Genomic DNA, 27,500 nt, shown 5'->3' on the forward strand with positions numbered 1-27,500 from the left:
AGCCGCATGGTGGTTACATTTGCAGCTGTGTTATTTTTGACTGTGTTGAGTGTAGGGCTGGTATCGTTCCAAAATGTTTTATATCGTTACCGATACCATGACTTCGATACCGGTTCCTATACGATACTTTTTTCAATACCAATTTTATGAAATCCGTTTTAACAAGATTAAAAACATTACCTCAAAAAACTTCTCTTGCCAGTGTCAGCAGGTGCAGAGGCTATAACATTAATGTGTTAATTAATAACATTAAAAAAACAAGAAAGCTAAACTGTTAATTCCTAAGGTTAAGTACAGTTTAACAAGATAACTAGTTTAATATGGATGTAGATAAACTTGATCGGTTACTGTTACAACCGTACAAAATTTTTAGCATTGATTTAGCTTGCTATTTATAGCCATACGTTCAAACAATATCTAGCGTTACGTAGGTCCCAGTTTATAGGACTGTCACTGCTCACAGAAACATAAAATTTAAAGTACACAAGCATGTACCACTACAAGTTAGCTGATTTCGTTTGTTGGTTTGTTTGCTAAACGTTAGCCTACCTGTCGGAGTCACAGTCATAGCGCCGCTGCATTCATCAGTAGTTTTGGGGGAGGACTCGTGTGGTGGACATGTTCAAGGAAGCTCTGTGGCAGGACGCTGAGAGGATGACTGCACCGGCTCGGTCTTCTTGCAGTCGAAGACGGAGCAACTTTCTGCTCTTAAGTTTATTCAGTGCACTGTGAAATGCCTCATGAGCAATTATCTTGTTGCAAATATTGCATTGCGTGCTGTTGGCATTGAGCCTGATGAAATGTAGCCACACTTGATCTTGTCCACATCTTTCACATGTATGGGGGTTTGGATGCATACACACTACAGCCTCACGTGTGAGCCGCTTCTCTGGGCATAACCGGCGTAAACTAGTGTTTTTACCTTGATGCCTAAACACAGCCACCGGCACTTTTAGATTTGGGCACATCTTTCATGCTACATGCTTATCACTAACGTTGACGAGATTAACCCCTTAGGTATCAAAATTTGGTTCCGAACGACAAGATATTTTTTGATACTCGATTGTTTTAATGGCAATTCGGTCGGTGCCTAAAAAGTATCAAACTCGATGCCCAGCCCTAGTTGAGTGGCAAAAGGGTTTGGAGAAATTTATCGTAGTAAAAGTATTAATTTTCTCTTCAAAATTGAGTGAAGTAAAAGAAAGAAGTCAACATAATTATTTGTACACTAGTTAAGTTAATATAGTAAGAAAAATACTTCAGTAAATAACATAACACGTAATTAACCATGTTTGTTTTGGGATTCCCCTTATGATTTCATATTCGCAAAGCGATTCGCAAAACTAATAATTCAGACCGGTTTTCAAACCATTTTGACCGATTTGAAATAATTAGATTGATCAAAAGATTGGACACAAATTATTCGTTCACGAATCGGACATCACAATCACGAGCCGCATGTGCCGTTCAATCGTAAAAGTAACAAAAGGGTCTTGCAAAATTTTTCTGAGGAATAGTATACATTTTCTATTCAAAATGTTGTGAAGGAAAAACTACAGAATTATTTAAATTTGAGCAAAGTTGACTGTACCAATGTACAGTAATGAGGTGTTTGTACCTTGTTACTGTACTCCTGTTTACCTTATATGTAGTGGTCGACCGATACGGGTTTTTCAATGGCCCATGCCGACAGATTCCAGAAGTCTATCCGTCTTCCATTGGCTGCACAAATAAAAAGTCCCACCCCAAACGCACACCATTGGTCGAGTCAGTGTAGCTGTGAAACAAACTGAGGAATGTTTTGATTTGATTCCTGCCACAGAGCTGCAAACTTAAGGTGAAATCTACCTACAAATGACTTTTAGTTGACTCTGCATGATCATAGTTATTGACACTGATATTCTCGTTTTTCTTCAGGCCCGTAATGTCACTACAGGAGAACTGGCTGCCATCAAGGTCATCAAACTGGAACCAGGTGAGCATCTTCTATTACTTCTAAACTTCCTTTTTTAGACAGTCGTTCGTGGTTTTGCTCTGTGTAATCATATTCTCTCTTTATACTCTCAAAGGGACTCATTTATGTTTGTTTTGGTGTTGCATAATGGCTCAGAATGGGTGAGCTGGAAGTTGTAGGTTTGAGCCCGTTGTGTCCTTGAGCGTGGCACGTAACCTCAGCTCAAGTTGCTCCAGCGGTGCATTGTTTCCTGTAAGTGTACTGTAAGTCACTTAGGATAGAAGTGTTTGCTAAATGACTTCTTACATACTAAATGATGAACCACGGATAAAAAACCAAGACCTTTGCTCTTAGTCAATAAAGTCCTTTGGAAATATCATAGATCGTTTCCATGTACTTGTTAGTATTGAGTAACAGTTTACTCTTCATATGCAAATCGAAATTTGAATAGTTTTAAAATTAATTCACCAATGAAATGAAACTAAGTGCTCTAAACTCGTTAGAGTGGCCAAATGTGTGTGAATATCATTGGCTGGGTCCAGATGCACAACAGAGCTCTGATCAAGGCAAACTCTGATGATTCGTGTCAGTGGCATCAAGTCGATAGCATTTGATATAAAACAGACCAAAGTGGGAGACATCAGATGGGGTCTGATACGGTTTGACAATACTGAATATCAGTGTCAGGGTAAAGGATGCACCGGAGTTATCCGTGAGCCACCTGGTTTGATGAATGATGTTTTCTTGCCTGAAGGAAACCAGTGAAGTGCGACTTTCATTTGGATTTGATAGCGATTCTATTTGTGTGCTGTTTTGCTGTGCCAGCAGTAATTGCGGAATCAAAAGCACACCTCAAATTTTTTTTTGTTGCTGTTTTGAGACAAATCAAAGCTCATCAGCGTCCACATCTTAACCAGCGAGTTGCTGTTTTACGTCCATTACAGTTTCGCTGAGTAACACATATTGTCTTGAGTATACAATTATTATTTTTACAGCAAAACTCCTCTGTCTTAACTGAATGTTAATGATATGATGGAGGCGTGGTGGTGGCGTAGTGGGCTAAAGCACATAACTGTTAATCAGAAGGTTGCTGGTTTGATCCTGACAGTCACCACCATTGTGTCCTTGAGCAAGGCACTTAACTCCGGGTTGCTCCAGGGGGATTGTCCCTGTAATAAGTGCACTGTAAGTCGCTTTGGATAGAAGCATCTGCCAAATGCATAAATGTAAATGCTATGACATGCAGCATAATAACTGCTAATCAGAACATGACAATTACTACACAGTTACTATATGTGGGGTAGGGTTTTGGACCAAGGCAGTGCCTTCCTTCGTGGTGTCCTGCCATGGACACTGCCCGTTTAATATTTTCCATATAGTAGATTCATGAACAGAGATGTTAACCAGTTCCAGTGATTCCTCCAAGTCTTTAGCTGTCACTCTAGGGTTCATTTTTACCTCATTGAGCATTCTGCGGTGTGCCTTTTAGTCATCTTGGCTGGACGGCCACTTCTAGGGAGAGTAACTATAGTACTAAATCATCACCATTTATAGACAATTTGTCTAACTGTGGACAGATGAATATCTAAGCTCTTCAAGGTAACTTTGTAACCCTTTCCATCTTTATGCAAAGCAGCAATTCTTGATCTTTGGTCTTCTGAGAACACTTTTTTGCAAGGCTTGGTCCACATCAGAAGACGCTTCTTGTGAATAGCAAACTCAAAATGTTTGAGTGCTTTTTATAAGTCAAAGTAGCTTTAACCCACACCTCCAATCTCTTTTTATTAATTGGATGCCAGGTTTGCCTGACTCTAACTAGCTTTTGTTGACATCATTAGCCTAGCGATTCACATACTTTATCCAAACCACACTATGAATGTTTGAATGATGTTTTCAATGTGTACAAGAACAATACAATAATTTGTGTCTTATTAGTTAAAACAGATTGTGTTTGTTCATTATTGTAACTTAGATGAAGGTCAAACCAGATTTAAGACAAATTTATGTATAAATGCAGGTCATTCCAAAGAGTTCGCATACATTTTATTGCCACTAATTATTTCATGTAAATTCTATTAATTGAAATTAATCGCAATTACAATAATATGATCTGTAATCGTCAATAATGATTTGTCTCAGTTGTTCAGCCTTATATTTTGGCATGTGATGATATCCTGAGTATTTGTAGATATTTTTACGTAAGGTGTGTTACTACCACACATAAATTTGTTTACGTTTGCATGGACTTAACCAGAATGTAATGTCTGAAACGTACAACCTTGTGTATTGACAGCATTTAAAAAATTTAAGTCACTATGCCCACTTACCGACAGAGACATCAAAATGTTTATGAATCATTATTGAATCCATGAATTTTGAATTTATGGAATTATTATTATTATTATTTTTTTTGTATTTATAATCAGTGACATTAAATGTTCAATGCAATCACATTTATTTAACGCAGCTGACACATTTATATAATCTGACGTTATAGCGGATTCTTTCTGTCATCAATAACTTTAACCATAACTAAACTTTTAGATGTTAAAACGAATACAAATATAGTAATATTTTAATAATTATTTTAAAATAAAATATTTATATTATGTGGCATGGGGACAGTAAATTATATTTACGTGATTAACAAATTAAATGACACACTTTACCTGTAAGATTTTGCATTTCAATTTCATTATGAATTTCCATTGAATGGAATTGAGTAATCTTATACAAAATAAAATAAAATAAAAAAATATTTGTTTGATTAATTTGTTTAAAAATTACACAATTCCGTTTTTACAACTGATAACACTTAAAATATTTTTTTTATTTTTTATTTGGCTAAATATTACTCAATTTAATTTGATAGAATTAAAAAATAAATAAAAAATAGGCTAAACTTTTTTTGTGTGTATTGTATGCTGTCAAATGCCAAATTATTGGAATGAATTATTGTGATTAAATTTATCTGCCTGTTACTTTTTTAAATATTGTTAATAATTGATTAGTGTTAGGTTTAGTTGTAAGGTTTAGGGATCTAAAATATGTAATAAATAGTAAAAATAGAATGGATTTGTAAATATAATTACATTTCTAAAGCTGTAAATATGTAAAAACTATTGCTTTTTAGAAACTGTCAGTAAATCCATATTGTACATTTCAGCAGGCATTTAAAGTACGCAAATGTATTTTTAAATGTTATGCACATGTACCTATGAATAATAATGAGATCTGGCTGAATAGTTGCCATGTATTTTTGTGTAAGGAAATTTTCCCATAATTTAAGACCTTTTCATCTCCATACCAGTATGCAGTAATGTGGCACAAATACATGAAAATGTATTTAAAATAGAAATACAAAATACCTCAGTTTAAATGTATCAAAATAAAATACCAAATACTGCATGGAAAAAAAGTGTATCAAAATAAATACAGTATTTTGTATCTTGAAAATACTCAAACTACATGTAAAATTGGCCATTCAATGAAGTAGCACTATTAGGCTGAAATCTGTTTGGACCTGTTGTGTATGCAAAGAACATAGAAACTTTTGTTTTCATAGCTAGTGAACTTAGCTAACGATAGTTAGTCTAGCTTACGATGGCTAGTGAACTTGCTAACGATAGTTAGTCTAGCTTACGATGGCTAGTGAATTTCGCTAACGATAGTTAGTCTAGCTTACGATGGCTAGTGAACTTAGCTAACGATAGTTAGTCTAGCTTACGATGGCTAGTGAACTTGCTAACGATAGTTAGTCTAGCTAACGATGGCTAGTGAACTTGCTAACGATAGTTAGTCTAGCTTACGATGGCTAGTGAACTTGCTAACGATAGTTAGTCTAGTTTACGATGGCAAGTGAACTTGCTAACGATGGTTTGTCTAGCTTATGATGGCTAGTGAACTTGCTAACGATGGTTAGTCTAGTTTACGATGGCAAGTGAACTTGCTAATGATGGTTAGCCTAGCTTACGATGGCTAGTGAACTTGCTAACGATGGTTAGTCTAGCTTACGATGGTTAGTCTAGCTTACGATGGCTAGTGAACTTGCTATCGATGGTTAGTCTAGCTTACAATGGCTAGTGAACTTGCTAACGATAGTTAGTCTAGCTTACGATGGCTAGTGAACTTGCTAACGATAGCTAGTCTAGCTCACTAGATGGCTGCTGACTAGTTTTCATTTCCTCACTGTTGGCATGTATTGCATTAACTGGTGGCAAGTATCATAGTTACCTTAATGGTTTAATGGAAATTAAATATCAGTTGCCAGTAAAGGTCGACCAATTGTGGATTTTGCCGATACCAATAACTAAGTTGGTTGGAAAGGCCGATAACCGATTAATCGGCTGATAGTTTTTCCATATTGATTTATAGAATGTAAATAAAATTACATATATATATATATATATATATATATATATATATATATATATATATATATATATATATATATATATATATATATATATATATTATTCTTACTTGATTATGGTGGGCAAAGTCAAAGAGTCCTAAATGAATAAAATCCCAGATGCAGTTTTTTGTTCAACCAAAATCCCAATAATAAAGAATAAAAATAAGATTAAGGATAATCAAGCCCAAAACACTGGGGTCTATTTTGAGATGACTGAATTATGAAAAAACTATCTGCATTTATCGAAATATATGTGCCGATAACTGATAGTTCCAAAAAGCAACTGTCGACACAGATTCATCTGTAAAACCGATATATTGGTCTACCTCTAGTTGCCAGCAATTATTTATGTTTTTACAACAAGTAGAATCTACCATCACATCTTCACCTTATTTTACTCCATATTTACTCCATTGCTCACCCAATGCTAGATGGAGCCGTTGCCTCTGACATCTGCAACTCACGTGCATGAAAGTTGGGGTTGGGGGCCTAGCCTGAACTAATTTATACAGTACAGAAACCTAATAAAGGTCTTGACTCGCACAAAGTATTTTATGTATTTTAAAAATACAAAAAAAAAAAAAACTTGTATGTATTTAGATTAAAGCTGTCACAATTAACGCATTAATGCATACATATAATTTCAAATGTTTAATGCGTAATTTTTTACGATTTCACGATTAATGCATTTATTGTTAATACAGAATAAACACGTCTATTTGATGTTAAAAAAAACAAGCCCAGACTTGTGAGAGAAATCAAGTATTTTTCATCTATTTATGGTGCATGGTGAGTTCAAAGCGATGCTCGCTGCTGGTGTTGCAGCCCTAATGCGATTAATCATGAACGCAGCTTCACGATTGCTCTATAAAAATGTGGATAGCCACAGTCTACTGGCAGATTAATATTGTGGAGGATGAGAGTTTAACAGATGTAATGCCCATTGAAATGAATATGCAACCTATGTGAGGACTAGTTCTTTCAATTAGTCAAACTTTCACTTAGACTTTGGGAAACATTTAATGTTACTTGAGTTGGTGCAATTTTAGTGCATTTCTATCTTTGTACTGTGGAAGGTTTTGTTTGGAAAATGTTAATAAAGCATTATATTGCTACATATTGTTTTGTTTTCTTCCTAAGATGGAAATAATGCATTTTTGATAAGAAAATAATTATACGTAGCGTAAAATAACTTTCAAAATATGCGATTGACTGCAAACAAATTATGCGATTAATCGACTAACAGCACAATTTCAAAGAATTTTGTATTTCAAAATTCTGCATGTATGGAGCACAATGAATGTTATTCACTTCACTTTTTATGATACTAAACCTGAAGGCCTGTTATTTGTTTTGCCCTGCAGCTCTCTGGCCAAATGTCTTGGATACATGGTTTAAACATTGACCAAGAATTCAGTAACCACTCACGTTCATAGATGCAGATGCCCCCAGCACATTAGTCAGCTTTCAGCCTCAGTAATTACCACATGCCTCTCATACCAGACATGAGTGAGAGGGTGAATGAGAGGGGAATTGGGGGTTTTGGAGTCCATGCACTTTGCTTTTTCAGCATTTGGTAGGAGTGTTTGTGTAAGTGTGAGTGGTTTTTAGATGCACATGTTGTAATAGGACACGTCGCGTTGCCAGATATCCATTAAGCTGGGCTTCAGATGTGAGCGCTAGATATAGTCTGAGTATTTTGGAAACACCTGCTCAGGCTTGTGTCAAAGCCGGGAAAGAAATATGCACACAAATATAGCCTTTATTTCATTGCAGATCATTGCCGTAGTCAATGCTGTTATCATAGGAGAGTGTGGGAAAACACACTCTGTTGGTTCGGAGATGTTTCATGATGAGTGTCTTTATATGCAAACCAAAAAATCTGTCAATTTTGAAATTATAATGATGCATGATGTGAATTGTACCTTCGGGGGTGTTTAGGTATGTGTGTGTGTGTGTACACGCATGTGTGGCTTTGTGAGACTTGCTCATGGCCTTAAAAATCAGAAGAGGAATAGTTTGCACAAAAATGAACTTTTACTCACCCTTTTCTCCTGTGGAACACAGCAAGTACATTTTTGCTAAATATCATTGTCAGTCTTTTCCATATAATGAAATTGAATGGGGACTGGGTTTGTCACACTCCAAAATGACAAAAAAAGTTAGCATAAAAGTATCATGATATGATTTGTTCATGATGTTCAAAGTCTTCGAAAGCCATACAATAGTTTCACGAGAATCAAAGGTGCAATTCGCTGAAAATCTTTTCAGAGAACAGCCTAGATCTGTCGTGGCACGTTCATTAGAGTTTGGGAATGAATAGTTTGTTGATCCTGTTCACAAAAGCGGTCTTCACTGACTCATTCATCTGGTCGAAAGAGTTCTTGAGTTCACCGCTCACTGGAGGGGAAGATTATCAGTGACTAACGACTCATTTAATTTAGTTTCTTGCGTAATATTTCCATTTTCTTTAGGAGACAGTCGTACAAAAAGTGCTGCATTACGAAGTTTTAATTGCATTTACATTACATTTACATGTATGCATTTGGCAGACACTTATCCAAAGCGACTTACAGTGCACTTATTACAGGGACAATCCCCAGAACAACCTGGAGTTAAGTGCCTTGCTCAAGGACACAATGGTGGTGACTGTAGGGATCAAACCAGCAACCTTCTGATTACCAGTTATGTGCTTTAGCCCACTACGCCACCACCACTCTGCATCTGGAAAATACTATCAAAGACCGAGATCAGAGATGGGTTATTTTGAGCTATAATGTGGTTTTAGAAGATTTGAATAAGGGTCAATGAGGTGGCGCTAATTTTTTTGTTTTGTTTGTCTAGATCTATAAAATTATTCCAAAATACATGAATTCAATTCACACAAAACATTCATTTGAATACGTCATGTTTTCAATTACTGAGTTCAAAGTCATTTCGATTTTTTTTTTATTACATGCTAAATTAAATTAATGTTTAGTTAAATCATTAAATACACAGTGAAATAATTAAATGCATCATTAAATAATTACATATTTAAATAATTTAATAATTCATTAAATACACAGCGAATTAATTACATGCCAAATTTGATAAATATTTAAATAAATTGTTAAATACATAATGGAATTGTAAAAAAAACAAAAAAACATCAATGATTAAATCATTAAATAAATCAATAAATGCCCCTTGTATTTTATTTGTATTTTAATTTTCATGGTTATGGTTATCGGCACGTCACTCATCGACAGTGGGCGTCAGCTCTTTTTGGATTTTCTGATTTAATTATGCATTGAATTAATTCACTGTGTATTTAATGATTTTTAAAACCATTTAAGTATTTAATTGTGGTTTTAATGGTGCATTTAATTAATTTGTGTATTTAATGATTTAATTTTGGAGTAATTTGGCCCTCCATAGTGAGAAGACAGTAAAAAAAAATAAAAAACAAACAAATCAAATAATCAAAATATTAATATTTGAAAATATTTTGTCCACCAGATCAAAGTCATGTGGTGTAACCAACATGTGACAAAACAACTGAAAAGAGAAACAACCCTTTAGACCAAATGTAAAATATTGTCACATCATTAAATATCAATATTTTGAAATTGTTCTGAAAAGGCACATTTTGTTAAGGTCATGTGGTGTAACCATGAGAAAACTTATTGATATTATTGAATTAAAAACTACACATTAAAAAAAAATGATATATAATTTTTATTTGTTATTTTAATGTGTATTTGTTTTTCAATAAATATTGTTTTAAAACTTATTTGATGTATTTTGACACCTTTTACTTGATGGTTACACCACTTGACATTTTTAAAGTCATTAAAGGAAAATGTATGAAATTAACATGGACACAAAGAGGACATTTCTGCCACCTTGAGATGTGTTTTAAGCTATAAATGTTTCTCTGATTTGTATCACTTCTCTCCATCTTTTTGCCAATGACCCTTATAACGCACTAGTCATATGGACCACTTTTATGGAGATTAGCAAGTTTCATTATACGGGAAAAAAAAGTGTCCAAAATATTTGTCAAAATTGACGTTTTGTGATCATCAAAGACAGTCAGAAAGAGTCTGGTTTGGAACAACATGAGAGTGAATGTATAATGACATGATTTTCATTTTTGGGTGAACTAGACCTTTAAGTTGGCCATGTGGTGCAGTGACCATGCTAGAGGTTAATGTGGGTGTGGATAGGTCGGTAAAAGCATTTCATTCAAAATTGATGAATCCATGATATTGGACTTCAGAAACAGTGATTTGCTACTTTGAAACAGGCCTGTAGAAGGAATCAATTTTAGATATCTTTTTCATCATTCTTCTCTCTCTCTCTGTGTGTGTGCGTGCTCACACAGCTGATGCGCACTCGGACACTTGTGTGCAAACATTGGTGTGTATGCATGTGAGTGTGCACCTGTGTCAGTGGATTTGCTGAACAGCAAAGGCTATTCTTACGCCATAAAAAGAAGGGCGACCTCATGAGCAAGCACTTATCCTGCCTCTTCTTCCCCTTTAATGTCGACTCATGGCTTAGCATATTCATGGTGGCAAGTTCGTGCTGCATTTGTGGTCAGGCAAAATGTTTCTTTGCCAACCAAACACTCAATGTTGACACTCAAATCTAGTTTTACTTTTCTGCTTAAAATTTAAACTTCAGTCCTCGCAGCTTTGTCCTCTTTTATATGCCAGTTTTTATCCTTTTGAGCAATATTAATAGCGACGCTTGCCTTAGCAAACACCACTAACTGGTTTTAATACACTGATTTCTGGAATACTCTATTCTGATTTGTCAGTTGCGACATCCAACGGGCTAATATTTCTGATTAATGACCGCACATCCACTTTCATACTTCTCCTATCGCTCTGCAAACTCAAATTAATGTTTCATATCTACATGTCAAGTAGTCATGTGATGAGCGGGATCATATGACCGTACATATCTCAATACAAGCACCAAACCTGAGGTGGGATTGAGCTGTTTCTGGAGACTCCGTGGTCTCTTTCTTCTCACATAATAACGTAATGTCAACTCAAATACATATTTCATATCCATTGAATTATTTATTTGGTAAGATGCCAGTCAGCTGGTCATTACAGCAAATAATAATAATAATTCCTTACATTTATTTAGCGCTTTTCTAGGCACTCAAAGCGCTTCACATAGCATAGGGATGATGATGCATGTGACGGCAGCCATAGTGCGCCACAACGCCCACCACACACCAGCTATTGGTAGAGTGATGTAGCCAATTCAGGGATGGAGATTAATACGAGGCCATGATAGATAGGGGCCAATGGGGGGAATTTGGCCAGGACACCAGGGTTACACCCCTAGTCTTTACGAGAAGTGTCCTGGGATTTTTACTGACCACAGAGAGTCAGGACCTCCCGTCCAGGTACTGGCCAGGCTCAACCCTGCTTAGCTTTAGTGGACAACCAGTCAAGAGCTGCAAGGTGATATGGCTGCCGGCCATAAACCCCTTCAAGGCAATACAAGAGCCGTCTGTTATGTTTTGGGGTCCTGGGGCCGGATTCACGAAACGTTCTTAAGAAGAACATTTTAGAAATCTTCATTTCTAATTTAAAGGAGTGTTTTGGGTCCAGTACAAGTTAAACTCATTCGATTTGCTTTTGTGGCAGAATGTTGATTATCAAATAAATGATTTCGACTCATCCCACCTTTTTATGAAAACAATTAAAACAAATAAAATCAAGGTTACATTGAGACATTTACAATGGAAGTGAACGGGGACCATTTTTGGAGGTTTAAAGGCAGAAAAGCAGTTTATAATTTTATAAAAGCACTTCCAAAAAGCTGTTTTTACGGTCATTTTATTGGTTGTTGACAATACATCGTCATGACAAACAAGTTGTAATATTGGCTATAACTTTACACAGATGTGGTTAGTAAGTGACTTGATCACACTAAAATCATGTCAACATGTCAATATTGTTTACGTCTTGTGGCTTTACTTTAGAAAATGATTGTTACTTTTTTTAACGATTACAGATTGACCCCATTGACTTACATTGTAAGTGCCTCACTAGAACCCAGATTTTTACTTTTTTTTTTGTCCCCACAAGGATAGTAAAACCTGAGATCACCTACCTTGTGGGGACCAGCACGCAGTCCCCAAGAGGGAAATGGCTTATTATACGTACATTTTATTTATTTATTTTAAAATGTAAAATGCAAACAGGTTTCTGTGAGGGTTATGGGATAGAAATTATTGTTAGATCTGTATAAAATGCATGGAAGTCTATGGAGAGTCCCTACAATGATATAAAAACAAGTGCATGCGTCCGTGCGTGCATGCACATGTCCGAATGCACATCCACATTTGTGCTCATCTAAAGGATTGTGATGCTCCAGAACACTTAACATTTCTGCATTTTGTAGTCTAATTCAGTGGTTCCCAACCCTGTTCCTGGATGCCCCCCAACACTGCACATTTTGTATATCTCCTTTTTTTAGTGGAGAGTCTCCACTCTGGTTGAATCAGGTGTGTTTGATTAGGGAGACATCCAAAATGTGTAGTGTTGCGGGGGCTCCAGGAACAGGGTTGGGAACCACTAGTAATCCATTCATTTCCAATGGCCGGTCACTTTAGACTGTATAAGCAGCACAGGTGTAACAAAGTGTAATAAAACCAATAAAATGTTATGAAAATGATCTCCAAAAAGTTTGTGTGTTCAGATGCCGTGTGTGAACAAAGTCATGCAATTTTATTTCAACTGGTCAGTTTTGACCGGAACCCAATATAAGGGTTAAATGAGAAACTCTTCTAGGGAACATGCGATTATTTACATTGATGCATTAAACTTTGTTGAATAGACTAAAGGAGTGTGTTCAATAGCATAACGCTTTTGTTTTGGGTTTCGAAATTGGCATTGAGAATTATTAAATTTGAATGGTATTATTGGTACTGACTACTGAAATGTTGGCATGGTGACACCACTAACTCACATGCTCCCGATGCCAAAGGTTTCAAATCAGTCACTCGTTTGGTTCCATTTAGATAGAATGCAGTTTATGTTGACTTTAACATCGAGTCCGCTCTCTAGATTTTAAGAGACAGCCTGTATTTCTCCTTCTAACATGATATTGAAACGACAAGACAATGTTCTGCTGCTATTTGGAGTGACATTGTGTGTGTGTGTGGGTTTATATGTAGTGTCTTTGATGACTCAGATTGCCTTAAGGCATGTAGAGGATAAGAGAGGAGGTGCCGGATTGGAGGAGGGAGGGGGATCGGGTATTAGCCGGCTGGGAGCCCTGATGCACCGTGTGCATGCTGGGCATTCATTTAAAATGCATGGGCTCGGAGGTCGGCGGCCCTCAGAAATGTCACAAGCTGTAATGGGATGGGAGAGTGCCAAAGCCCAGAGTCTCTGCAGAGTCAGACATGTGTTTAATGCATGTGTTGGAGGGTCATGCTGTGTTTGTGTCTACAGAATGGAGACTTGCATCACGGCAGGTGTTAACAAAGAGTCTTAAAAAGTTGCTGATGTGCATACAGTTCTAAAATGTGACCTAGTGAGCTGCCTTGCTGTCTACTGGCTACATAGGCACGTTTTAAAAAGGGCTCCAACACATTCGGTCACACCAGTGGAGCTGTTAGGACTACACACACATATGCACGCTGACACGCACGTCTAATAGAGTGACAGTTGAACACCTCTCCCTGACAGTCTCTGTTGCTATCCAACACCTACAAACATGCCCAAGAGCCCAAACATGCTCCACTTCTGAGAGCGATGACAAGCATTGTTGATAACATGTAGTCCGATATGGTCATTATTATCCGGGCTAGTGCTGCTTTCTCAGTTCTAGTTAAAGGAATATTCCGGATTCAATGCAAGTTGAGTTCAATCAACAGCATTTGTGGCATAATGTTGATACATTTTGAAATTAATGAATCGATGTTCGAGTGAGGCACTTACAATGGAAGTCAATGGGGTCAATCCGTAAACATTAAAATACTCAAGTTTCAAAAGTGGAGTTCCAGGGCTGAGGAAGAATGTTACAAGTAACATTGCTAACACTGTTGTACATTACAGAGAATATAAAGCGTAATAATGAGCATGCACGAAGCGAGCCGCAGCGACACCAGCAAAAGCTGTAATAATCCTGAATGTGTCGGAAAAACCAGTTTGAACATTTCGTTAATTTATAGAGAGAAATGCACATTCGGGTTGTGCCGACAGATGATGATCTCGGGATCGACGATGGTCAGAGTGATCGCAAATAGCTGATGCTTTTGAGCATGTCAAGATGATATTTGACTTGTTTTCCCATATATTAAATTAATATTTTAATTATTATTATTAGGCTATTATTATCAAATTAATTTGACAAATAATTTGCCCATAGAGAAGAAACACTTTATTATATTATTAAGAACAGATAATAGAAAGCCGTCTATGCGCATGTATGACACGCTGATGTGGAGGCGTGCAGTCTCCATATCTAAAAGCATCTAAAAGGTTCTCACTTTCTTTGTTTCTGTCTTCTGAAGTTTATTTTTTTTTTTAAAAGAACAGTATCGTCTATGAGTGCTGCAAATGACCTCGGACGTCTCAGCTCACTTTATTTCCACAGAGCAGTTTATTGTGAACGCAACTCCGCAGCCTGTAAAATAATACAATCTATATCAAATACTACAAACACGTTCACCTCGAACCATGATTTATATTTCAGTGATTATTATCATCATTATAATTATTATTTGTACATTTCTATTTGATTTATGCCTTCATTTGTGTAAGTCATTTTCCACCTGCATCATGAAGTTTTAAATCAAGGTGTCTTTATTATGTAAGCTTAACCCTAACCTTGCTTAATGACAATTACCCCATAGTACCACCTAGTGTCCAACCAGCGCTATTACCGGTGTTCATCGTTCATCGAGTGTTTTCTGTGACCAACCGACCAATCAAAACGACTCTTCTCATCGACTAACCTTTGGTCGACTATCAGGGGGCAGCCCTAGTAATCCCAGACTGACACGATGTTCAGCGGGGGCCCATGACATCTGTAGCAGGGCTCCCTGTTCTTCTGTTCTAATCTTTTCTATTAGCAAACGTAATGTTTGGGAGTCTAACATTTATATTTCTTCACTAAAGCTGAAGATATAAATAGCCATGTTAAGACAAATGCTTTTGTGAAACAACTTATGTGCCTAAAACTATTGCAAAGTGCTGTGTGTATGTATGTATGTGTGTGTGTATATATATATATATATATATATTATGTATTATATTATTATGACCACCTGCCTAATATGCTGTTGATCCTCCACGTGCTGCCGAGGCATGAACTCTACAAGACCCCTGAAGGTGTCTTGTCGGATCTGGCACAAACACATTAGCAGCAGATCCTTCAAGTCCTGTAAGTTGCGAGGTGAAGCCGCCCTGGATCGGACTTGTTGGTCCAGCACATCCCACAGATGCTCAATCAGATTGAGATCTGGGGAATTTAGAGGCCAGGACAACACCTTGAACTCTTCATCATGTTCCTCAAATCGTTCCTGAACAATGTGTGCAGTGTGGCAGAGCACATTATCTTGCTGAAAGAGGCCACTGCCATCAGGGAATATAACTTCCCCAGGTAAATGGCACACACGGCACGGCAGAAAATGGGACTCATCGGACCATGGACCTTCTTTCATTGCTTCAAGGTCCAGTACCGACACTCGACGACGGTGGACAGGGGACATCATGTGCACTCTGACAGGTCTGTGGCTACACAGCCCCATACGCAGCGGGGTGGGACGCACTGTCTGTTGACACATTCCAACCGTAACCATTATTACAATTTTCTGTGACTTGTGCCACAGTAGACCTTCCGGCGGTTAGGACCAAACGGGATTGCCTTCGTTGTCCTCACACATCGATGAGCCTTGGGCGCTCAACACCCTGTCGCTGTTTTGGTTTGTTCCTCCTCGGACCACTGTATGTAGGTACTCGCCACTGCTGATCGGGAGAAAGCCTTGCCATTTAAGAGATACTCTGACCCAGTTGTGTGGCCATAACAATTTGTTCCTTGTCAAAGTCGCTCAGGTCTTTACTCCTGCCCATTTCTCCTGCATTCAACACACTGATTGCGAGAATTGATTGTTCCCTTACCGTCTAATCAACCTAGACCTTGACCTTTTTAGGAGATGATCAATATTCGCTTCATCTGTTAGTGGTCATAATATTTTGGCACGTCAATGTATATCGGATTGAAACTGGCCTTGCTGTGCGCATAGTCTGAAAGACATGTGACGTATTATTATGGTTACCAAGCATCCTACACTAAATCGTCCCATACTTAAGGGAACAGAATTGTGTTCCGTATTAAATCTATATGGGATGCAATTTGTCTCATATATTAGCATTATACCAGAACAGGTGAGAAAGTTTCATTATTCATTTTGCATTTGAATCATCTTCACCTAGTTGTGAATGTTATTTAATGTTTGACATTAGAGGTCATTTGAGGGGAACCTCAAGCATTTTGTTGCATCCCGTCAGGGTTTAGGTTTGGTAGTAGACGACTAACACAAGATCAGATTCTTGGTGCAGTTTCTAATGGCGCATTGTTTGAATATTGGAAGATATTGGACATGCATTTGCTTGAAATCACCCTCAAAAGAGGCTACAGTCGAAGTTTAAAGACTCCATGAAATCAAAAGGAGAGTTTTGTGGCTTTTAGTCCATATCTGTTAACTTTTAGGCCATGTATGTACCAGCTTTTTTTGTTTTATAATGAGAATAAAAAATTTTTATATACAAAAATATTTTAAAGACCATGTTAATTTATCATTTTGAACGCTCTCGCTTGTATGTCTTTGGATCAGAATCTGTAGAGGTATAATTTAAGTCATTGTGGATGCGGTGGTGTTAACGTGTGTCTCTTAAAGGGGTCATGACATGAGAAACCAAATTTGCCTTGATCTTTTGGTATATAAGAGGTCTTTGTATCATTAAAACGTCCTGCAAGTTTAATATTTTAAGACGTCCTCCCCATTCTAAACAAATCATTTATTTAATCAAGCTCAAAATACAGCTCGTTCTGGATTCATGGTTAGAAGTGACGTGTCGGTTAGAAGTGACGTAACAGTGTTTGCATATGACCGCCTCCAGCACAAGATAACTACGCTTTAAGCGCAAGACAACTACGCTCATTTCGTATCGCCGTGCGCCTCACAAGTGTTCAGTCGATGGACAGCGAGCTCTGACAGAGACTACTTGTGCACAGGAAAATTACGATGCCACACAGATGTGCTGTTCCTGGCTGTGGTCAAACAAAACCTCTGAATAAGCTGCCGAAAGATCCAGACGTCAGGGAAAAATGGGTGCAGTTTATTTTTTGCGGACGTCCCAGTCACGGCAGTGTTAACTTAAGCGTTTGTTCTGTACATTTTAAGGATGACTGTTTTGAGAACAAATCTCAATATGATGCTGGCTTTGCCAGAAAACTGTTGCTCAAAGATAAGTCCGTGCCGACTATTCTGGGAACAACGACGACGCAAACTGTAAGTAATCTATTTTAAACTTTAAACTACTTTTTAAAGCGCAATTTCATTCATTATGAATAATCACAGTGTTTTTACTTAGTTTACTTGCATATTGTTCTGGCTGGGGCGTCAATAATTGATACATAGGCACTGACGTTAGCCAATCATAACAGTGGGCGTTAACACTGAAGTCTTAAATGGAAAACGCCCCAAAACAGACTGTTTGAATCAGAGGATGAGAAACAGGGTGGGAAAAGGTCATAAATCACTAGATTTTAAAAGTTTTTCTTAAAAAAAAATATATTAATAGTATAATTGCACCTAAGGGAACATAATAATACAATAAAAAAACCCATGTCATGACCCCTTTAATAACCCACTCGTCTCATTTCTCACCAATTCATTTTAAATGTGTAGAGAAACGAGCCCACTCCTTTCGTCTCTTTGTCATTCACAGGTGGTAAACGCAGAAGAACATATTAATCCTTTACAGGAGCTCTTATCTGCAGCTCTTCCTGCTTGTTTCCATGTACAGTCATGGAATTTGGTTGGGAATTTACCAGACCCCTGGACAGGCTGCAGCACTCATAAAAACACTGCCAAGATTTTTCTAGTGGGCCTGGTCATTCTCAAATCAATGCACAAATCACCTCCTGAAAGGCCCAAGACAGACATAAATAATCTCACAAACACTGTATAAATGTGTGTGTGTGTGTGTGTGTGTGTATATGTGTGTATGTATATATATATATATATGTATATATATATATATGATATATATATATATATATGTGTATATATGTGTGTATTTGTAATATGCTGTATATACTGTATGTATTTATATGTGTTTATATTAGTTCTGTCAGTCAATTAATTTTTTTTTAATCGTGATTAATCACATTTTTTTGTGTAGTTAATCACAAAAAAGTGCTGATATTTGACACTATATACTGTATACAAATTTTCCTGTCAAAATGCATTAATTTCCATCTTAGGAAAGAAAACAATCCCAGGTGAAAAAGACGTACAATTAAGTGTATTAAAAATGCATTACATTATATTTGTATTGTACTAAAAACATATTTAAGTACATTTTTAATACACTTAATTGTACGTCTTTTTCACCTGGGATATGTAACAATACAATGCTTTATTACCATTTTCCAAACAAAGCCTTCGACAGTATAAAGACAGAACTGCACTAAAATAGCACCAATTCAAGTAACATTAAATGTTTCCCAAAGTCAACGTGGAAAAACATTGTGTCCACATAGGTTGTATTTTCATTGCATTGGGCATTACATCTCTTAAACTCTCATCGTCCACAATAATAATCTGCTGATAGACTGTGACTATCTGCTTGCCTACAGCAATCGTGAAGCTGTGTTTATGATTCGCATTAAAGCAGAATCAAGTGCCGCTTTCAACTCCACATGAAAAGCGCTTGAAGACAAAAAAGTATCATTCTTTTTTAAGAATTAAAAGACTTAATGTGCTTCTGTGGTAATTAAAATTCACATTAGATAGAAATCAAGCATTTTTCAGCCTATCACAAGTCCCATCTGGGCTCATTTAGTACATCAAATAGCATTAAGAGGTCCATCTCCATAATTTTATCACTGACAGGGAAGCACAGTTATGTGTGTGTGGTGAAGCGTCCGTCAGTGTTATGACTCCGGACGAACACATTGCAAAGGTTCCACAATCCCAACAAGTGTTTATGCTGTATTAATGGAAAATGCATTAATTGCATTAATTATATTTCACTAATCGCATGTGTTAATGCGTTAATTCACGTGTAGGGATGATATATCTTTCAACTTACATTCGTAAGGTACTTTCTCCACTGAAGTTTCGCTAGTGGCTACATTTTCCATTATTTACATTTTGTCAGACCAGCATCGCAGCCAGATAAATCTGCCCGTTCCGCTACGTACGGTAAGCCGTGGCACGCCATTTTGACAATTGAAAAAGTGCACTTCTTTTTGTTGCATTTTCAGTGTTAACATACCACTCTCACTATTGTGTGGTTTGGGACGCACCTATCTTCCTATTTGAAGAACAATTGAATAGTTATTCTCAATTAAGTAGATCACAAAGCAATGTGAATTATTAAAAAAAAAATCTTATCAAGTAATTACAAAGGACTGGAAAAGTCTTGGACATTCATTTGTAAAAAATAAATTAAAAATAAATAAATAAATAAAAAGTGTGGGACCCCTATTTGTTTGCCTCTGAACTGGACATTACTACAAGCAGACCAGAGGTAGAAAGTTTTCTTCAATTAGTATCCTGCTCTTAGATGTTTAACACTGCAGCTGTGAATAGCACGCTTGCTGCTTCCGTTCCACCAGGAGCAGGTAAAAGGCAGTACCTCCCACCGTCTCTTGCAGCCCTGCCCCATATGTGCAGGGAAATGTCAATGCCTATGCGAAACGCTCATGGGATCGCTTGCCCGGCAGGAAGTATGTGTCACCTGACCTCGCCACTGTGAATTCGCACTTCCCTCAGGGAGTGAATGTCTTGTGCACAGACCTGCACTTAAAGGACATTATCCTTTTTCCGTAGGTTCTGTATGCAAACATTCCTGGGAATCGGTCCTGAATTTAAATGAGCTAAAGCCACAGTCCCTTCAAAATATATTCCGCCTCACAAATGAAGTATCAGAAATGTTTTATCAATTGCAGTTTGGTTTATTCATGCAAATAAGTACTTTGTTTGTACCGTGGTACATTATTCTTCATCATCATTTTTGAAGAATAGAGAGTGAAGCGCACTAACAAGCCACCTTTCATTTGGTAAATTAGATCATTGGTGGCAGCAACCAACATGGGCTTCTAAATTTACTGGTGAATTTCACAGGTTAAAATATTTATTCGTGCCCCTCTGTGTGGGAGTAGAAGACGTTTGAGGGTGTTTCTAGTGTCAGTGTGAGAAAACAAGGAAAATAAACATCACCAAAACACTTTTAATGAGCCTGCAGCTTCTATCATTAAGCAAGCAGGACAAAGTGACTTTGTTTTCTCCCCCGCTCTCCTCTTCTCCATCTCTCATGATCTGTGTCTGCCTGTCTCCTTATTCTCGTTTCCCTCTCCGCTCACACACATTTATAGACCAAAGCCATAGATCAAGGTCAGCTCAGATGGAGTCGAGTCAGACGGCCCGCAAACAGGCATTAGGGGTGATTGCCTTCTCATGTCACCTATCAGCCGAGATCACATCGCTCTCAGTCAGTTATCAGCATTTCTCATATTCAGTCTCTGCCTGTCATCCTCCCTTTCTTTAAGAACAACCAATAACTGTCTTTCTCTGAAGGAGGCTCTTGCTCAATACTCCTTGGCTAGGAAAGGTGATCTTTATAAGTTCATTTCTGGTTTAGGTGCCCGCCCACTTTTTCAGCCGTCTTGGTTCCAGAAGTATTTTTCCCGTTTATTTTTCCGTAGGGGTTTCAGAAAAGACTTGTAAACCATGAACCAAACAAAGCAGCTCTGAGGTGAACCACAACATTACAAACTTTGATTTGAAGCATAAAAGTATTTAAAAATGGCACAAAAAGACAAAGGTACAAGATTGTGTACTTGCCGTCTTTCATGAGGGCATGGACTCCAATCCCATGAAGCATTGCGTATGACAGAATTAAAAACAATGGAAAAATACAAAACTATCTATTTTAAGTTGTTAATTATTTGTATAGAAACAACATATTTTAATGCTATCGCAAAATATTTTGATATTTGAAAATATATAAGAGTTTGAGAGTGTAGGAAGAGCACCTAGATGTGTCATTGACAGTGTGTAATGGGAGTAGGCGGACGCTGCAAAGCTCTTTTGGCGCACTTTGCTGGCCACGATTCTGATTGGTGGATCTTTTAGGATCTTGGGTTGTGTAGCTCTTCCTTAGGAATTCCGCTCTTAAACGCGATTTCTAAAAAATGATGTCCGCTACAGAAGTGTAGACCTTTGATTTAACAACCTCAGAAATCACTGTAGGTCTGTCTTTAAAGGTTTATGAGTTATCATTAAAAATGAACTTGTTTATGGGAAGAAATGTGATTTTTACCGAAACCTGACTGTTGCGCTCTATTGCAGAGCTTCACACAACAGCTGTGTAAAAGATTGTAGTCCTAAAACTGACTGTAGTTTGATGTGTTCATGAATTAGGACTGAAATGACAGAGTGCTCCTTTAACTCATGTGTTGTGTTCGTTTGTGCTAGCACCTTTTGTGTTCCCGGTCAAAAATGACCGGTCCACTAATATTGTTAATAAATCTCTCATATTGCATATATTATCCCAAGATATTGCATTAGATATTTTTGTCAACTTCTTTTTAAGTAATTATGAAAGGTTTTTTGTACTTTTTAAGTATATGTATTTTTATTAATAAAAGGAATCATTGAACAGAGCTAATGGGGGGCACTCCCTGCATAAAAAAATACAAATAATAATAATAATATGTAATAAATGATTAACCACTTATTTCATCTAAGGCTAAATAGGTGTAATTTTAAAGCTTAGAATCTGGACTTTATAATGCATATAGTTGACCATACCAATTGCTGACATATAAGAACTTTCGTTCTCATCATTTGCAAATTTGCTATAACAACAACTTGTATATTAAGAGTAGGGAAATACATAAAGAAGATTAGATAGACATGTATGGTATATCATTGGAAAGGTCTCGATTAGTAAAATGCAATGAACAAAACTCTTTCACTCAGAGGCCAAACTGCAGTGAGTTTTAGTGTATGAAATTCCCACTGACACACACAAATATAATACACTTTTTGTCACGTTTGTCCTGATTATTTCCAGAAACATACATATAACAAAGACAGTGGCATATCGTAACTTCGAGCAGACTATCCCGATTCAAATGAGCCCAAACACAACATAATAGGATTATTAGATCTTGAAATATTCCTCAAAAAGTGTACATGCAATGATGATGCATAAAAGGATGTTCAACACGTGTATGTGTGTGTGTGTGTCCGTCCGTCAGAGGACTTTTATGTGGTCACCTAAGGATTTTGTAGTCTAGTCCATTCATTTCCAATGGCCGGTCACTTTAGACCGTAAGCAGCACAGGTGTAACAAAGTGTAATTAAACCAATAAAATGTTATGAAAATGATCTAAAAACAAAGTGTGTGTTCAGATGCCCTGTGTGAACAAAGTCATGCAATTTTATTTCAACTGGATCAAATAAAATACAGTTTTTAATGGGGAAAAACCCCAAAACATTGTGTTCCAGTCAGTTAAATATGCTGAGCTAACATAGCTGAATGCTACTAGTTTGAGACCGAGAGGAAGTTGAGATGAGGGGTGAGATCTCTCCATCAGCAGTCAAGATGGAAAAAACCACAATGATGCATCAGGACTCTGATGCTTTCTGAATGTTAACAAGAGTTCAGTGCTGTATAGGCAGTATGCACATAAGTGCCTAGCAAGCCTCTATCATCTTATGCATGATTAAAACCAACATCCAGTAATGTGCTTCAGTGCACAACCTATATGAAGTTTTGGTTTGAATCTTTATATAAAACAACATTTGCAGAATAATGTTGATTACCACCTAAATCATTTCGACTCGTCCCATGTTTATTTAAAAAAAAAGCTCAAATCAGTGTTCCAGTGAGTCACTTACAATGAAAGTGAATGGGGCCAATCTGTAAACGTTAAAATACTCACCGTTTCAAAAGCGTAGCCACAGGATGTATACAAAATGCATGCTAGCTGTCAATCAAGATTAACCTGTGTTGAACCCAGAATATTCTCGTAGGCCTAGTTATGCTTTGTGAAAATAGTGTTCATTCGTCGGAGATTCGTTTTCCATAAAATGAAATGGTCAGAAAATAATCCTAATTTTAATCTATGTCTGATTGAATGTTGTTATTAGTTGGTAAAGCTTTTTGGTAAAATTATGATTTATCTAACGTAACAAATTAATTATCTTTTTCTTTTGAAACCCCTCTTTTATTTGATTTTATTACTATTATTAACCTGCTTTTATTGTGTTTTTGATATTTATTTATTGATTTTTTTTTGCATGTTTGCATTGTATCTGAACATGTTTATCAATTAAGCCAATGTTGTCGACATAAGTCGTTAATTTCTGAATGTGGCGGCGTGAGCGCTGTTCGTTCAGTTGCAAAAAATGGGATGCACACCGCCACGCAAATTGGGGTCTAGCGAAGTCAAAGCGCACTTCTGCCAATGCTGTGATAACGTCATTATTGTCGCCCGCAACCTCGAGTACAAACCTGACAGCTCACCTGTCTTTTGTTGTGTCCGCTGGGAATATCTCTGCCATGTTTACAGACTCACCTTGTCCCCGTCTCTCTCTTTCTCCCTCGACAGGCGAGGACTTCGCAGTGGTTCAGCAGGAAATAATCATGATGAAAGACTGCAAGCACTCTAACATTGTGGCGTATTTCGGTAGTTACTTAAGGTATAGTAATGACCACTTACCTGACCACACATTTACAGTTCTCTGCTCTGTCCTTCACTTACCCTTAGCTCTCCTCCTGCTCTGTCAGTTCCTATTCTTGTCTAAGGATGTTGGCCATGTTTCTCGGTTTCTCCGTAGGAACAGCTACGGTTACTACAGCACCTCTGTTTCTGCTAATTGTACGACATGTGCTTAACAACCAAGCTTATCTAATATAGACTTAACCAGAAAAGCTAAGAATAGTGATCTAAGCTGAAGTGTAGATCTTATTTTATCTTGAGGGGGCAATAAAGAAGAAATGTTCTTTACAGCTTTGACAGTAAAAACATGACACTGTAGATCTTTTTCACATTTCCGGCTTTTGGAGCATGGAAGTAAACTATTGGAGGGTAAACTTGTATAGCAGTGAGTGTGAGACCACAGCAAATATAATTTTTCCTTATCTATTTGCTCAGACAGCAAAAGAACAATTCCATGGCATCACACAAGATGAAAAAACAGTGGATTACAGCAGTCAGTTGAGAAAAGATGGGGGGGTGGGGGCAGCTCAGTGATAAAGACGCTGGCTACCACACCTGGAGTTTGCCTCGAATCCCAGGGTGTGCTGAGTGACTCCAGCCAGGTCTCCTAAGCAACCAAATTGGCCCGGTTGCTAGGGAGGGTAGAGTCACATAGGGTGACCTCCTCGTGGTCACTATAATGTGGTGGGGCACGTGGTAAGTTGGCATGGATGGCCAGAGCAAACCTCCACACGTAGCATGTAGCGCATGTGGAGGTTTGTTCTGGCCATCCATGCCCAACTCACCACGTGCCCCACCGAGAACGGACCACATTATAGCGACCACGAGGAGGTTACCCCACAGCTGCCTCCACGTCTAAGACCGTCAACCCACACATCTTATCAAGTGAGCACGTTGCGGCAACGTGCTCACTTGATAAGATGTGTGGGTTGACGGTCTCAGACGTGGAGGCAGCTGTGATTCTTCCTCCGCCACCCGGATTGAGGTGAATCACTACGCAACCATGAGGGCTTTAAAAGCACATTGGGAATTGGGCATGCCAAAATGGAGGAAAAAGGGGAAAATCCCCTACCAACGACAGTAAGAAGGTGTTAAGCAGCCAGTAAGAAGTTTTTCTAAAAGTTAACCCAGGCGAGCTCTAACGAACCACCAAAACGAACTCATAAACATCTACTTTTTTGACAGATTTGGTTCTAAATGGCATCACACCATTTTTCTCTTTGTTTTTGAATGGAGTATATCGGGGCCTTTAGGCGGAAATGCGTCTGTTAAAAAGGTCTTTTGTCACTCGCCCAGGATCTACGCCCCTGATACTAAGGCCATGTCCACGCTAACCTCATCGTTTTCTATTTATACGGTACTAAAGAGCGTTTTTGCAAGTCTCCATTGCCAGTGGCGTAATATGAGAGGTGTAAACGTAGCAAAATCATTGCGTTTTCAACCCAAAATGTATTAGTGTGAATATGGCCTACTGCCGCATTCACGTAATTATTCAAATGACTGAATTGTCGGAAATTACAGTAATTAAAAGCTTATGATTAGGGATGTGCACAAGTATTTGACTAACCGAGTACTAGCAAGTCTATTCTTAAAAGCACTTCTCGAATATCGCTAATTTATATTCCTTTGTGCATTTGCCTGCCGCTGGCAACACATTAGTGTCCTGTAGTTCTCCTCTGAATCTCTCAACAAATATTGCAGTTACAATTGAGTCCACTGGGGGACGTTGCGGATGTGTGTCATCGATGTGTTGGATGAGAGAAGATGATGTGTTGGCTTCTTTGTGTGCTTTCAAGCAACGCCAAGTGTGATAATACTTGTAATATTTTAATTCTTTTTAAATTCGACTCTATTGGTATTCAGTTATTGTTGGAGTCATGCATACCAACGGACAAGGATAGTTTTTATGGTGGAAAGAAATTGCGAAGCGGTACGAGAAACTCAGAAGCTTATACTCGGAAGCATTTGATAAAAAGCCAACTTTCACTACTTGTTTTTCTGAATAAAACGTGATAGCCTTTATGTAGACGCAGATATTTTATATGTGTATTACCCTAATTCCGTCAGCTCCGGGTGAGTGCAAATTTTTTTTGATGTTATTTTTTAAATATATTTTATTTTTGTTAATGCATATTGTTCATTACATTTTTTTCCCAACAGAAAAGCATAGTTTGTTGAAGTTTAAAACCGTTCTTGGTAACATTTGTGAATAAAACAAAATATAAGTTTCATGTACGTGTTATGCTTGATATTTTTAATTGAGATTTGAGTAATCGATTACTCAAGAATATTACTCTAAAATGCCCATCCCTAATTATGACTTGTAGACTCTAGGGCTGTCAATTGGGCAGAGAAACTACATATATGCAAAAAATATTTGATAGATGATATTTAAAGTCAGCAGATTTTTTTAAATGTACATTACTTTCGTAATCCACAAGAGGGCGCATTGAAAACATATAACCATACAGCACCATGTTATATTATTACCAAAGAACATTCCTGGCCTCTGGTCGGGGGCTGTTCACAACAGTAAGGAACAGAACGCGAGGATCTCTAGACACACTCTACATACAAATTGCTTAATCTGATAAATGCTGATAAGAGAGCAAGACGCAACAGTCAAAGACCTCCACCTACTGTAAGGGGCTGTTCACACCGAACGCTTTCGCAACTATCCAGTTTACCATTTGTTTTTCTATGTAAACGCGCTCGACGAACGTCTTTGTTTCGCTTTGTTTTTGTTTATTCAGTGTCCCGTACAGGCGCACTGTTTTTCAGATGCCGTGTTAAGTTAAAAAGAACTTTAAAATGCGCCTCGAGACACCTGATTTCTGTTAAACTGTATTTTGTTGTGCTTCATCTAGCCTTTTTTAGCGCAAAAATGCGATCGGTCTGAAGTCATCGCCAGTGCGTGGCGCACATCCATAATTCGAATGCGCAGTTTTAGCATTCGAATGTGCGTATCTTTCATAAATTCGGTGAATATTCAAATTCCAAATGTTTATTTGACAGCCCGAGTAGACTCATCGGCAGACTCTCTCTCTGAGTGTTCAGGAAAGCTGTTTGAAAACAATGTTTATTTTAATATTTCTGTTTGGTGGCGGTTGTGGTGCAGAAATGACACATTTTAGCTTTAATGAA

At 37.6% G+C, this 27,500-nt stretch overlaps 1 protein-coding gene across 6 annotated transcripts in view; it reads left to right on the forward strand.

Annotated features, from left to right (window-relative positions):
- LOC127625801 (mitogen-activated protein kinase kinase kinase kinase 3-like) overlaps nucleotides 1-27,500 on the forward strand; it is a 105,306-nt gene that overhangs the window by 17,523 nt on the left and 60,283 nt on the right. For all 6 annotated transcript variants that reach the window (XM_052101161.1, XM_052101163.1, XM_052101164.1 and 3 more), the window contains exons 2-3: nucleotides 1,918-1,975; nucleotides 24,246-24,336. In XM_052101161.1, coding sequence (XP_051957121.1) covers nucleotides 1,918-1,975; nucleotides 24,246-24,336 — 149 coding nt within the window. The remainder of the gene's footprint in view (nucleotides 1-1,917; nucleotides 1,976-24,245; nucleotides 24,337-27,500) is intronic.

The sequence above is a fragment of the Xyrauchen texanus genome, chromosome 32 (genome assembly GCF_025860055.1).
Source record: "Xyrauchen texanus isolate HMW12.3.18 chromosome 32, RBS_HiC_50CHRs, whole genome shotgun sequence".
Lineage (NCBI taxonomy): Eukaryota > Metazoa > Chordata > Actinopteri > Cypriniformes > Catostomidae > Xyrauchen > Xyrauchen texanus.